Consider the following 14627-nt stretch of genomic DNA (forward strand, 5'->3'; position numbering starts at 1 on the left):
GGCAACCAAGGAGACCGCGAACCAGAGGAACGGTAGGGGTGTTTCACCCTACGAAGGAAAAGACAACTGTAAGATTTGCGGACTAGGTGGATTTTAGGTAAGATTATACAAGCTCAAAGCAAAGCAGAGCTCTGTGTAAAGGCATCAACATCAGATCTGGACTGAGCAGTGGATGTGGGGTCACGTTTCCTTGGAAACTACAATTTTTTTTTTTTCTTTTTAAGATTTTATTTATTTGTCAGAGAGAGAGAGCGCGCACAAGCAGTGGGAGCAAGCAGCAGGCATAGCAAGCAGAGGGAAACAGGCTCCCTACCCAGCAAGGAGCTCAACCCGGGACTCATGCCAGCAGCCTGGGATCATGACCTGAGCAGAAGGCAGCCGGCAACCGACTGAGCCACCCAGGCCTCCTGGAAACTACAAAGTTAAGAAAAATAGGAATGCTTTTTTCAGGAACGCCTTATCGGAAGCTGGGCACCTGGATAGAAATGATGCTGCTTCTCTGTGTCCAAGAGTCTCAGCTCCTCCAGGCAAGAGTGGGATGTTTCATTCTTACTGATACAATTTCAAACAGCGGCGCGTACGCGGACTTGAAAGAGCTAGCTTTCTCAGAGTGTAAGAATGTAGTGTTTATCCAAAGATGGGGTTATGATACTTTTCAGTTGCAGTCTGTCCTTGAAGGAAACACTGTTTCCTGTTTACCTTATAAGTGGCTATATCGGTTTTCCACCTGATGAATGGCTGCGCGGATTTTCACTTTCACAACAGTACAAATGCAAATTACAACTCGGTCTCTCGAACCCTCCGTGGCTGTGCTGAAAATCTAAATTTCCTTAACCTGCTCTCCTCTTATTTCGGAACCTCAAGCTTTCCTTGCAGTCCGAGGCTCTGCACCACGCGCAAACGCGCCTCTTCCCCCACGTTAACCATTCAAGCTTTCCGCTCTCCCAAGCCCAACTCAGTGAGCGGGGGGCCGCCCGCTCTTCTTAAATCCTATTGGGTAGGACCTACGCCTCTCACCGCAGGGCAGGACCAGAGAAGGGGGGAGGTGGGGACGCGAGAAGATGACGTCACGGTAGCAGGGAGGGACCTTCGGTTGCTTTGGGCTCTCCGTCCGCTGAGGGTGCTGACTGAAGACCGTTCCGTGGGCGACGCCGTCGGCTATGACCATTTGTCAGTTCTTCCTTCAAGGCCGGTGCCGCTTTGGAGACCGGTGCTGGAACGAACATCCCGGCGCCGGGGGTGCGGGCGGAGGACGGCAGCAGCAGCCCTCAGGTGACGTGCCCCTCCATCCTCCGCCGCCGGTGGAGCGGGGGAAGGCCTGGAGCCAGGGCCGTGGGGCTGAGAACGGGCGTCCGTCGTGGGGCCCGTCGCTCGGCGGCGTAGCGCGGCGGCGCACCAGTCAGGTGACGATGACGTGCTGGCGTCGTCCCCTTTTCGGTCCCGCCCACAGGCCCGGCCCAGGTTCTCTCCGGTGCTCCTCTGCGCTGTGTGGGGATTCGGCTGGTTGTAGTTGAGGGGATGAAGACCGGGACTCGGCCTTTGGTACGAATGCGAAACCATGAGTTTTTAGGTCGGAAGTACGTGTCAAAACTCTCGTGTCTGTGCGTGGGGATGGTCCGGAGAATGGGTGTAGGTCGACCCAGACGCCTCCTTGCTTTCCTACCCTTCTGCGTACTGGTTCTTTTGTCTCCCTTGACACCCTAGATATAATTTTTACTGAATTTTTTATTTTTTGAGAGAGGCTAGCCGTTGGGGTCACAGCCTGGATGCTGAACGTTGGGGAAGTCGCAAACTCCTTCGAACAGTCTAATAGCTGCAAAACTCTACCCTAGGCGAGTGTACGTGCTCGTAACGTTGGAGGTGAAACTGGAAGTTGCCCAGTAAAGAACTCTGAGGTAGGGGCGCCTGGGTGGTCAGTGGGTTAAGCCTCTGACTTCGGCTCAGGTCGTGATGTCGAGGTCCTGGGATCGAGCCCCACATCGGACTCTCTGCTCAGCAGGGGGCCTGCTTCCCTCTCTCTCTGCCTGCCTGTGATCTCTGTGTGTCAAATAAATAAATAAAATTTAAAAAAAGAAGAAGAAGGACTCTGAGGTATGAGAGAAGGGGTGTGGAGGACCGCGTTACCCTACTCCCTGGGTCTAAGTCATTGTCAAAGTTTTGGGAATATTTAAGCCAATTGTGGATGAGGTGAAAGGAGGGCGTTCCAGGAGAGGAGGGATCAGACATGAAACCACGCAAAGCAAGGTTTTAAAGGTCAGATGAATAAGTAGGTTTTTATTTTCTTAGGATTGGAACTTAGTCCTTAAAAGTATCACAAGATGCTGACCCCCTTCTGTAACTTTCCTTCCCTTCCCTCTCTTAGGACTGTTCGTCTCATCTTTAATTTGTGTTGCATAGTGGTTTCACGTCTGATCGCTCCTCTTGAACCCAGGCCTTTTGCATCACCCACAATTAGTCTTGTGAAATATTCCAAGCCAAAAATTAGGACTCGGGGTCTGATACTTGGGAACGTATTTCCTTGGAAAATGTGACTTAATATTTGACGTTCTGTGGAGACTCACAAAAGATGTAGTAATTAGAAAGCAAATATTTAATGGGTTGATGGATGGAGAGAATATAAATAAAACTCAACAAGTAAACAGTATTTATCTCCCAGAAATGAATGCTTTTGTAATTAATAAATGAAGACCAAAAGCTATATACAAAAGAAAGAATGAACTTCTTTAGTTGTGTCATCCCCCAACGAATTTGGAACTTCAGAAAAATAAAATACCATTAACACTTAAATGAGGGGTCTGGCCCAGCAATCTGTTCTTTTTTCTCTTTGGTTTTATTAGGTAGTTTTAGAGTTGGGAGATGAATTTTCATGAAGGAATATATCTCTCATCATTCCAGTTTTTAATATATTTCATGGCATATCTCTTAATTCAGTCAGAAACAAAGCAAATTATCTTGGTTCCAACTAGGAAGTGCTGAGTAAATGAGGTAGTTTAAGATTTTATTTATTTGACAGAGAGAGAGCACAAGCAGGGGGCGTGGCAGGCAGAGGAAGCCTGATGTGGGCTCAATCCCAGGACCCTGGGATCAGGACCTGAGCCAAAGGCAGGTGCTTAACCCACCTGAGCAGCCCAGGTGCCCCACAATTTTTTAAAATACAGAGACGGGGCGCCTGGGTGGCTCAGTGGGTTAAAGCCTCTGCCTTCAGCTCAGGTCATGATCCCAGGGTCCTGGGATCAAGCCCCGCATCAGGCTCTCTGCTCAGCAGGGAGCCTGCTTTTCTCTCTCTGCCTACTTGTGATCTCTGTCAAATAAATAAATAAAATCTTAAAAAATAAATAAATAAATAAATAAAAATAAAATACAGAGACAGGGGAAGAGAGTCCTGTTGCTTCGTTGTGATAATTATGAAATATTAGAATCTGCTGATAATAGAACTGAATGCATTTTATTCACATGTAAATAATCTCCCTGTGAAAGATAGGTGGGTAGATGTTATTTCCCCAGAGGGAGGACTGAGTCAAGTAGATTTAAGCATCTGTTCAAGGATAGAGGGTAGAATCTAATTTTTCATATTCAACAAACTCTTTAATACATTGTCCATTTTCTTGGGCGCCTGGGTGGCTCAGTGGGTTAAGCCGCTGCCTTCGGCTCAGGTCATGATCGAGGCCCGCATCGGGCTCTCTGCTCAGCAGGGAGCCTGCTTCCCTCTCTCTCTCTCTGCCTGCCTCTCCATCTACTTGTGATTTCTCTCTGTCAAGTAAATAAATAAAATCTTAAAAAAAAAAAAAAAGAATCTATAAATACATTGTCCATTTTCCGATGTTACTGCTCTATAGGGCACTGTAAGAGAGCAAAGAATGATTAAGACAGCTTTTTATCCTGAAGGAGTTTATGATTTAGGATACATCCTAAATCTACTATCAAGCAATTATTTACTTAATAAGCTTATATCAGCTGAACTTACTAATATATCATTATTTTCCTCAGGGTTTGCACTTCTCTCAATCTTGTTAAACAAAATTTGCCATTAGACCATTACATGATTTGTTGTTTACAAGTAACTATATGTAAGTCAAAAATGAAGAGTTTTCTGATTTAAAATGAGTGGCAGTGTGGTGCTTGTTGAATCTTTGTATAATGTCTGCCCATAGTAAGATAATATTAATGAAATTTTTAGAGGTTTAAAAGAGGTATTGCCAATAAAATTGTTTTATTCTTTATTTTCAGGTAATAACAGACGTGGATGGAATACCACCAGCCAAAGATACTCCAGCGTTATCCAGCCATCCAGCTTCTCCAAATCAACACCATGGGGGGGCAGCAGAGATCAAGAAAAGCCATCTTTTAGTTCCTTCAATTCTGGAGCTTCAACTAGCAGGAACAGAGGGTTTGGAGTGTCCCAGAACCCATTTGCTTCACCCAGCCCTGATGGGCAGAAAGATGAAAAGAAACTTCTGTAAGTGGTAGCCTTCAGAGAAATTACTACCCATTTGCTTATTTTTTTTTTTCAAAAGTACCTACAATATTTTCTTTAAAAAGAAGTAATATTGGAGCACTCTCTCTGCCTGCCTCTCTGCCTACTTGTGATCTCTGTCTGTCAAATAAATAAATAAAATCTTCAAAAAAAAATCATTAAAAAAGTCAGAATAAGCAAAAAGAAGAAAAAGCACCCACAATCCTATTACTTAGAGATAACTACTATTTTGCATATGTCATAGTATTTACCCTTAAAAATATGTCCCCTTTCCATACCAGCGTAATGACTTCTCAGAGCTAATTATGCTTTTTCCATTTTTCTATTGATAACAGTATATTGTGAATATCTTTCTAAGGTAGTTTTGCTTGAGTTTGTTGTATATTATTAGTTCTTTACAAAGCATGAGGTAATTTAAAGCACTGTTGGTGGTCACTTGTACTCTTGGTGGTCACTTACAGCATCTGGTATATTTTTCCTAAAACTTTTACTTCCACTTCCCCGTTGAAACTGGTTTCATTTGATTTCCTTCATTACTGTAGAGTAGATTCCCTATTAGAATGTGTGACTTGTGCCAAAATAGTCCCTGGCATTCTGTAACTGTTGCTTCAGCTCCCAGGACAGTACTTAAATATATTCATTAGTCTTTTATTTCTCATAATAAATTAGAATGAGTGTTAAACATTTTGATCCATATATCATATACAATTGATTTTTTTTTTTAATAGGTAAAAGAGCAAACAAAGCCCACCTTCCTGTATTTGATGTTGTAAAAATCCTGAATTTAGTACAGTTATCTCTGTGGTATCTCTCATTTTATTAATTGTAACATTCTTGATGGTGGAGGGAAACATTTAATTTAGAGTTGAATCTACCCATCACTTTGCCAATAAATTAACTATATGGGTGTGGGTCTGTTGTCCCTTTTTGCAAAATATAAGAATTAGACAAAATGATCCTAAAGTGCTACCCACTTTTAAAATTTTATGGTTCTATATTACATGGTTCTTTTTTTTTTTTTTCAGTGTTCCAAAATTCATTGTTTATGCGCCACACACAGTGCTCCATGCAATACGTGGCTCTTTGTTATTGATGTTTACGATAATGAACGAAGAAAGATTAAAATTAGTATTGTATATTTTAGTTCTTTAAAATATGTGTAGTTTGATAGTTCTCATTTACCAAATCTATTGCTTAATGGTTCAATTAACTGGAAAACCAAAACCATGAACTTATTTAATATTATAATACTTAAAATCATTAAATATAGTTCTTAGTTCATAAATTCTGCTCTAAAGAATAGTCTTCAGAAAATACAATGGAAAAAATCTAGGGGCACCTGGGTGGCTCAGTCAGTTAAGCATCTGACTCTTGATTTCAGCTCAGGTGGTGATCTCAGAGTCCTGAGATTGAGCCCTGTGTCAGACTCCACCATCAACGGGGAATCTGCTTTTCCCTCTTCCTCTACAGCCCCCTTTGCATGTGTACTCTCTCCCGCTCTCTCTAAAAATAAATAAAATCTTTTCTTTTTTAACCTGAAAGTACATATTTACTATAATTTAGAATTTCAGTCATTGAAAATTATAAACAATAAATTTTAACAAGCAGATGAAAAAGATCCTTTGCTTTTTTTTTCCCCAGGGAAGGAATTATAAAAGATATGGAAATTTGGGAATCATCAGGGCAGTGGATGTTTTCTGTTTATTCACCAATGAAAAAGAAACCTAATATTTCAGGTAATTGAGAAATTGTATTTTTTTTAAATATGTTTTACAACTCTTATTTTCTAAAACCAAGAGCATGCCAAGTAAACTAACTACAAACTTAGCTACAGTTAAGAAAGTTTGGACATTGTTTCGAGTATTCCAGTATTCTGGCAGAACTTCGTAATTCAGAAATAAGGACTAGAAGATACAGTTCTGTTCTTTTTTTTTTTTTTTTTTAAGATACAGTTCATTTAAGATACATAGTTCTCATGAGAAAATACTGAAATCAGTACCCACCACAATTCCAGTTCTGTAAGCCCCCGAAGAATCTCTGCTTTCTTGTTTACCTATGGGTACAACTTCAAAATCTCTTAGCTGCCTGCAGTGACCTGAAGATTCACATCTTACCTGTCATTAAGGCTGTGGCTGCCTGATGCTGTTCTCCCTTTCTTCCCTATATTTTCTTCTAAAGATAGCTATTTTTCATAAAGCATGTTGAGACCTGTCCTGGAGATAATGTTTGAAGGTAAAGAACTTCAACTGGACTACAGGGATAGCATTTGTTTAGAACGCCCTTTTTCCCTTGTTTTCTTTGTTTCATAGTCCCTAAGCCCTTTATGAGCTGAAACCTAGAGCACCACACTTTTCTAATCCCTCTTGGGTGGTCCTGGGCATCTGCCCTACAGAGTAACCAGCAAGTATCTAGCAGATGAGAGCCTTTGCGATCTCTCAGAACTCTGGGATCCCTGCTCTCTCTCAGCTCATTTCCCTATGAGTATTGGTATCACATCAGTCCTTAGTTATTTATTCACTCAGTCATTCAAGAAAATACTTACAGAATTTCTTTTGTGGTAGGCCCTATTCTTAGCTCTAAGATAGTGATAAGCAAGACAGACAAGGTCCCTCCCTTACAGAGCTTATATTCTTGAAGGAAGGAGACAATAAGTAATATAAATAAATACGATAATTTCACTAGTGTTTTCTTTTCTTTTCTTTAATTTTGGTAAGATTTATTTATCTATTACAGAGAGAGAGAGTGCACAAGCCAAGGGAGGGGCAGAGGGAAAGAAAGCAAGAGGGGAGCAAACTCCCTGCTGAGCGGGGAACCCAACACCAGGCTTGATCCCACAACCCGTGAGGTCAACACCTGAACTGAAGCCAACTTAACCAACTAAACCACCCAGTCTCCCCTAAAAAATAATATTTTTAGTATCTGAATATTCCATGTGATATTTGGGACATACTTATACTAAAAAGGTATTTGTTATATATTTGAAATTCAAATTTAACTGGGTATCCTGTATTATTATTTGCTAAGTCTGGCAACCCTATTCCTGAGATCATTCTAAAGGCTCAAAATTCAATTTTCATAATAGTACTAAGACATTAATTGCCATTTTGACTCTGTTGACATTTGCACTATTGGTACAAAAACATTGATGGGTAAAACGCAACTTACTGTACTAGCAGACTATAGTAGTCAATACAAAACCATTTTTTTAAATTTTTTTTTTAAGTTTTATTTATTTGACACAGAGAGATCACAAGTAGGCAGAGAGGCAAGCAGAGAGAGAGAGAGAGAAAGAGAGAGAGGAGGAAGAAGGCTCCCCGCCAAGCAGAGAGCCCAATGCGGGACTCGATCCCAGAACCCTGAGATCACGACCCGAGTGGAAGGCAGAGGCTTAACCCATTGAGCCACCCAGGCGCCCCCAAAACCATTTTTTTTAAAGTTTTGTTTACTTAAGTAATCTCTACAACCAGTGTGGGGCTCAAATTCACAACTTTGAAAGGCAGCTATGCTCACCACTATGCCACCAACGCTCAAATTCACAACCCTGAATCAAGAGTCACATGCTCCTCTGACTGAGCCAGCCAGGCACCACTGTAAAAAAAAAAAAAAATCAACGCCTTTTTTCTCTTAAAATTTCTGATAAAGAAGTAAAAATGTTGATTTTATTAATCTTGACCCTTGAGTGCACACCTTTTTAATCTGTGTGACAAAATGGGAAGCACACATAAGTGCTTCTGCCACATACTCGGATATGATAGTTGTCTTGAGGAAAAGCACTAAGGTTATCATTTGAGTTGTGAGCTCAACTAGCCACTTTTTTCACAGACAATATTTACTTGAAAGAATGACTGATAACTCTCGTTACCTAGACTTTGGTATTTGGCAACATTTTCTTAAAAAACTAATGAAGTAAGCCTATCACCTCAAAGAAAAAAATGTCTATTTTTTAGCCTTTTTTTTTTAAATTTTTAAAGATTTTATTTACTTATTTGACAGAGATAGATCACAAGTAGGCAGAGAGGCAGGCAGAGAGTGGGGGGAAGCAGGCTCTCTTCTGAGCAGAGAGCCTGATGCGGGCTCTATCCCAGGACCCTGAGATCATGACCTGAACCGAAGGCAGAGGTTTAACCCACTGAGCCACCCAGGCGCCCCAATCATTTTTTTTTTTTTTTAAGATTTTTTTATATATTTATTTGTCAAAGAGGGCAAAAGCACGGAGAACAACAGGCAGAGCAGGCAGAGGGAGAAGCAGGCTCCCTGCTGAGCAAGGAGCCCAATGTGGGATCCCAGGACTCTGGGGTCATGACCTGAGCCAAAGGCAGGCACTTAACCAACTGAGCCACCCAGGTGTACCAAAAAATGACTGTTTATTGCCAGTGACAAAATTCAGGCTTTCAAGTGAAAATTATACATGGCTGAAAAATCCATTCTAAGCGCAAGATAAACCATTGGATTTAATATAGTAGTACAAAAAGTTAATGAATATGGTTTGAGTTTGCATTATAGCTAACCTTTAAGAAACTATAACCTCTCAAGTTTTGAGGTAGTGTCAAAAAAGAATGTCCATAATTACCTGAAAAAGCTATTTAAGTCCTCCATTTCCAACTACTTATCTGTATTAGAACAAACTTTCTTCATATACTTCAACTAGGCAACAGATTGCAACAGATTGAATGTAGAAGCAGAATAATCCAGCAGGGGCACCTGGGTGGCTCAGTGGGTTAAAGCCTCTGCCTTCAGCTCAGGTCATGATCCCAGGGTCCTGGGATCGAGCCCCACGTCGGGCTCTCTGCTCCGCAGGGAACCTGCTTTCTCCCCTCTCTCTGCCTGCCTCTCTGCCTACTTGTGATTTCTCTCTGTGTGTCAAATAAGTAAAATATTAAAAAAAAAAAAAAAGAATAATCCAGCAGTCTTCTATTAAAGTCAAATGTTAAAATAATTTACAAACAGACCCTCCATCTGCAAAAAGCTGATGACCCACTGCAAGTTCTGAAGAGGGTTACCATTTCTTAGCAATAAAATATTTTAAAATTACGGTATACTTAAAAATTGGCAAACATAAGACAAGCCTGCTCATTTCACTAAATTTTTATTTTTTTGCTTTGAAAATTAGTCTTTTCATTTATGTTGATATGTAGTTGGTTCCCTTTTTTTTTTTTTTTTAAGGTTTATTTATTTATTTGACAGACAGAGATCACAAATAGGCAGAGAGGCAGGCAGGGAGAGAGGAAGAGAAGCAGGCTCCCTGCTGAGCAGAGAGCCCGATGCGGGGCTCGATCCCAGGACCCTGAGATCATGACCTGAGCCGAAGACAGAGGCTTTAACCCACTGAGCCACCCAGGTGCCCCCCCCCTTTTTTAAGATGTATTTACTTATTTGAGAGAGAGAGTGCAGGCAGGGGAAGAGGGGAAGAGAGAGAGAATCTCAAGTCGACTCCAAGGTGAACATGAAGCCCAACACAGGGCTCAATCCCATGACCCTGAGATCATGACCTGAGACGAAATGAAGAGTTGAATGCTCAACCGACGTACCACCAAGGCGCCCCTGGTTTCTTATTTTTATGTGATTTAATATGTTCTGTATTTCTTATTTTTCATTTTAAATATGGTCATTATTGATATGTATAACCTATATATGCAAAAGCTTTTGGGGGTTTTTTAATGATTTTTAAGAATATATTTGGGTCATGAGACTAGGAAGGTGGTGAACTACTGTCCTGGATTTTTTTTTTTTTAAGATTTTATTTATTTGACAGAGAGAGAGATCACAAGCAGTGGGGAGGCGTAGAGGGAGATGCATGAGTAGGGAGCCCGATGCAGGATTCCATCCCAGGACCCTAGGATCATGACCTGAGCTGAAAGCAGACATTTAACCTACTGAGCCACCCAGGCACCCAACTGCTGTCCTTAGACATCAATTATAATGAATTAACTTTTCCTGTGCATCTAAAATGATATTATTTTTGTATCACCCTTGAGAGAATTGAGAAAATACTCACTCACATAATTTTCTGTGTCCTGTGGGGCTCAGAGGAGGAACAGCTGGAAGGAGGAAAAAGTGACTTGAGGGACAGCATTCCTTTAGCTAAAGTGTTTATCCTTTCTTAGGGGACAGTATTGAAGATGAGTCCTAAGTGAAAAGAAGGTTGTCACTTAGGGGAATTATTTGGGGAAAACATTCTTGGCAACGGGAACAACTAGTGCTTAGGCCCTTGTAGGAACAAGGTTGGCAAGTTTGAGGACTAGTGAGGCCTGAACCACTGGAGGAGAGTGAATAAAGTAAAGAGTTATAGGACACAGGCCATGGAGTCAGCCAGGAGCCCCGTCATATTAGGCCTAATTGTTCTAGGTAGCCATGTGGAGCTTTAAGTGGGAGAAGGACATGATCTGATTAGAAAAAACTTACTTGGACTGTTGTATGAAAAGAAATGGTGTGTAGGGAGTGGTGGGGGGTGGAAAGCAATATAAAGGCAAGGAGATGAGTTAGGAGACAAATGCTTGTGACTGACTGAATTATCATTACTAGCGGTGGAGACAGAATTGGTCAAATCCATGTTCCATTTCGGAGAGAACTGGGAGGATGCTGATTAATTAGATGTGAGGAATGAGAAATGCAAGGGGATTCCTAGGTTTTTTGGCCTGAACAGTTAATCAAGATGGTATAAAGATAAATTGTTAGAAGAATCCAAGGTTTTGGGGGCACCTGGGTGGTTCAGTGGGTTATGCCTCTGCCTTCGGCTCAGAGGGTCATAGTCTCAGGATCTTGGGATCAAGCCCCACATCAGGCTCTCTGCTCAGCAGGGAGCCTGCTTCCCTCTCTCTCTGCCTGCTGCTCTGGCGACTTAATGATCTGTCAAATAAATAAATAAAATCTTAAAAAAAAAAAAAGAATCCAATGTTCTAATTTGAACGTTTAGTCTTTTCTTTATTCTGGGGTATAGGGGTTTGTGGAGTTAATGATATGTGGGATATGAGTAATTCTCTGTAGAAAACATCCTGAACTTTCTTTAGAAGTTTTCCTAATTATAAATTTATGGCTGGTGCCATAAAAGACTTGAAAAATACAGAAATATGTAAACAAAATAAAGATCACCTGATTTCATAGAGATAACTATAGCATTTTTGAGTCTTTTCTTTCAAAATATACACACACAACCATATTTCCTGTATACATATAAATATATAAAATTAGGATCATAATCTAGTTTTGTATTCTACTTTGTTGTTTTCAGTTTGTCTCTACTACTAAAAATACTAGAATGAACATCTTCATACATTAAACTCTTTGTATATCTAATTATTTCCTCAGGTTAAATCCTAGAAATTCTATTAAGGACAGAAGGTGTAAACATATTTAAGACATTTGATGCTTATTTAAAATTTTTCTCCCAGAAAAACACCTTTTTATTTCCCTTAAAAGAAATTTAGGAAAATATCCATTTTACCACATCCTTAATAATAGTAAATACCATCCATTTTTAATTTTTTCCATTAAGTAAAGCATTTTGTCTCTATTTTTAGTTGTATTTTTAAATCAACTTTTTTATTTTACTTATTTACTGGCTATTTGAATTTTTTATGAAATAAAAATAACTTATTTTTCTTACTGGTTTTTAAGTACTATTTATACATTGACATTAGCTCTTCTCCAGTCATATATGTTACAGTCATGGTTTTCTTAGTTTACCATTTGCCTTTTAGTTTTGCTTATAGTTTCTGGCATGCAGAATATTTTTTAGACAGAAGTTTGAATGTGTATGTGGTCAACTCTTTCTTTTCTTTGTTATTCCTTCCATCCCATTTATCTTTAGAAAATTTCTCCCTTTGAAAATCAGATATCCAATTGTATTTTATTTTAATTTTATACTTTGTTCAACATTAGAATATAGGCTTTGAAATTTTTCCTTTTGATTATAAAAATTTTCTTGTGATCAGCATCAGCATATTTTCTTGTCTTGAACTTCTAGCTTTACTATAATATTAAAAGTATTGTTATTTATTTTAAAGATTCCAATTGATTCCTCACTTCAGGTTTTACAGACATTTCACCAGAGGAGTTGAGGCTTGAATACCATAACTTCTTAACCAGCAATAACTTACAGAGTTATGTAAGTTTGTTTCCTATTCATCTACCTTGATACCAGATTAGCTGTTAATTACTGTCTTCTCTGTTTGTAGTGGCTTGCTTATATGTTGGCAAAGTGAATGAGGTCTAGAATTTTTCTCAAGACAAGGCTATTTGTATTTTCTAAATTACTTTCTTTGAAATTGGTTGGTTATCTAACACGGTAATAATATATTTTGGCTATATAACTAGGAATGTCACTATTTTTATTAGAAATAATAGCAGTTATTCCTAGAAGTCAGACCCTTTCATCATTTGACATTTATGGAGCGTCCCTTAGGTGCAAACACCATGATGAATGCTAGAAAAACAAAGTGAAAAAAAGACACCGTCTGTCATATTAACATTCTCGTGTATCAGATGTCAAAAAATAAAAAAGCTGGGCTTAAGTAAGTTTGGTGCTGAAGGAAATGACATAAACTGTATTTTGTGTTGTTTACGCTCATGATCAAGCATTTCTACTAGTACCCATGTTTGCCTCCCATCCAGATATAACTCTCTGTGTGCTGCCACATACTTGAGAGTCTGAACCAGGGGACATTGGGAGTTGGAGAACAGGGAGGGAACTATAGCTGGAATATCTTAGGCAAATAGTACAATTTGCCATAAAAATGTTTTATAAACTTTTTGTGATTTTGGCAAGTAAAGACATGAAGTTGTTGGAGAAACAAAGTTAAAACACTCAAAATTGACTCATTATTTTTCTGTCTTCTCTCTTCAGCTAAATTCCCTCCAACAGTTAATAAATCAATGGAGAAATAGAATAAATGAACTGAAGAGCCTAAATACATCAACTAACATAGCCTTGGTGAGTAGTGGAGAGTTTTCTACTGGAAGTATCTTATCTGTTGCTTTTTTGCAGAGAATTTCACTTTGAATTTGGAAAGCAAAACTAAAATTCTCTGTCAGGAATTATGATACACACACATTCTCAAGACTGTATCATCATTTAAAGTCACAGTCCTGGAATTGCTTTCTCTCTGTTCCTTAGAAAAGCACAGATAACTTTGCTTTCCTAAAACTATTTTTAGGGTAAAGTTTTTTACTTTGGTGGTCTAGTTTTGAAAATATATAAATTTAAGTATGTAACATTATTAGCATTTACAAAGAAATTGCTCTGAAAAATGATATGAATATACATTTAGACTAATGTATACTTTTATGACTGAAAAACACTCACCATATGTTCCCTAACTTATATAGAAATGCCTTTAGTAGATACATACCCACTTGTCTCCAAAGATACATGGTCCTGACTGTAGCATATTCATTCTCTATCACTAAAGTTATGATGTTTTAGGGGCACCTGGGTGGCTCAGTGGGTTAAAGTTATGATGTTTTATTCCCATAAAAACTCTTTAGGAACCTTATTTTGAAATAAGATATTTACAGTTTCCCTGCTGATTTATGCTTCTACTTTCTGAAAAGGATATGAGAGTTGTGGTTATGTAACTTAATAAATGACTATGTGACCATTCCAGCACCCACCCCTTTCTTAAATATGTACTTCCTAAACAGACTTTTGGGTGAGCTCATTTCTTCACTGTTTAGTTGTTATGATGCCATTTAAATTTAGTAGGACATATTGTAAGTATTCTGTCCCTATGTGAGAGGTGGCCCAGCTCACCACTGCTAATGTAGAAGAGATAACTGAGTCCAAAGAACTACAGAACTTCCCTTGGGATTAGAACATCCTTGCCCTTTGTCAGCTCTCTAGGGGCCCCTCCAGAGGTGAGGAGGGTCCTGAACAGTCCACCCACAAGGGGCTTAGAATGTGTCAGTAGTTTATTCTTTATGCCAAGTAGTTAATTCTTTGTTCTTTTAATCCAGCATATGTATATGTTTATCTGTTTACCTGTTGATGAATATTAAACTGAGGGAGAGAAGCTAGACCAAAAAAGAAAACAGAAAAAAAGTACCTACTATGTGATTTCATTTATATGAAAAACTAAAGAAAACAAACTTCATCAGAGCACCTGGGTGGCTCAGTCAGTTAAGCATCTGACTCTTGATTTCAGCCCAGGTCATGATC

The 14627-nt window shown here is 39.3% G+C and overlaps 1 protein-coding gene across 5 annotated transcripts in view; it reads left to right on the plus strand.

Moving 5' to 3' along the window:
- Positions 1–954: 954 nt before the first annotated feature.
- NUP42 (nucleoporin 42) overlaps positions 955–14627 on the plus strand; it is a 37381-nt gene continuing 23708 nt past the window's right edge. The window contains exons 1-5 of one of the 5 annotated variants that reach the window (XM_059171353.1): positions 957–1272; positions 4228–4456; positions 6116–6210; positions 12502–12578; positions 13317–13403. In XM_059171353.1, coding sequence (XP_059027336.1) covers positions 1161–1272; positions 4228–4456; positions 6116–6210; positions 12502–12578; positions 13317–13403 — 600 coding nt within the window. In that variant the 5' untranslated portion in view covers positions 957–1160. Of the gene's footprint in view, positions 1578–1622; positions 1896–4227; positions 4457–6115; positions 6211–12501; positions 12579–13316; positions 13404–14627 lie in introns of those variants that run through there. The other 4 variants (XM_059171351.1, XM_059171349.1, XM_059171352.1 and 1 more) reach the window with 4 other exon arrangements.

The sequence above is a fragment of the Mustela lutreola genome, chromosome 4 (genome assembly GCF_030435805.1).
Source record: "Mustela lutreola isolate mMusLut2 chromosome 4, mMusLut2.pri, whole genome shotgun sequence".
In the NCBI taxonomy this organism is placed as follows: domain Eukaryota; kingdom Metazoa; phylum Chordata; class Mammalia; order Carnivora; family Mustelidae; genus Mustela; species Mustela lutreola.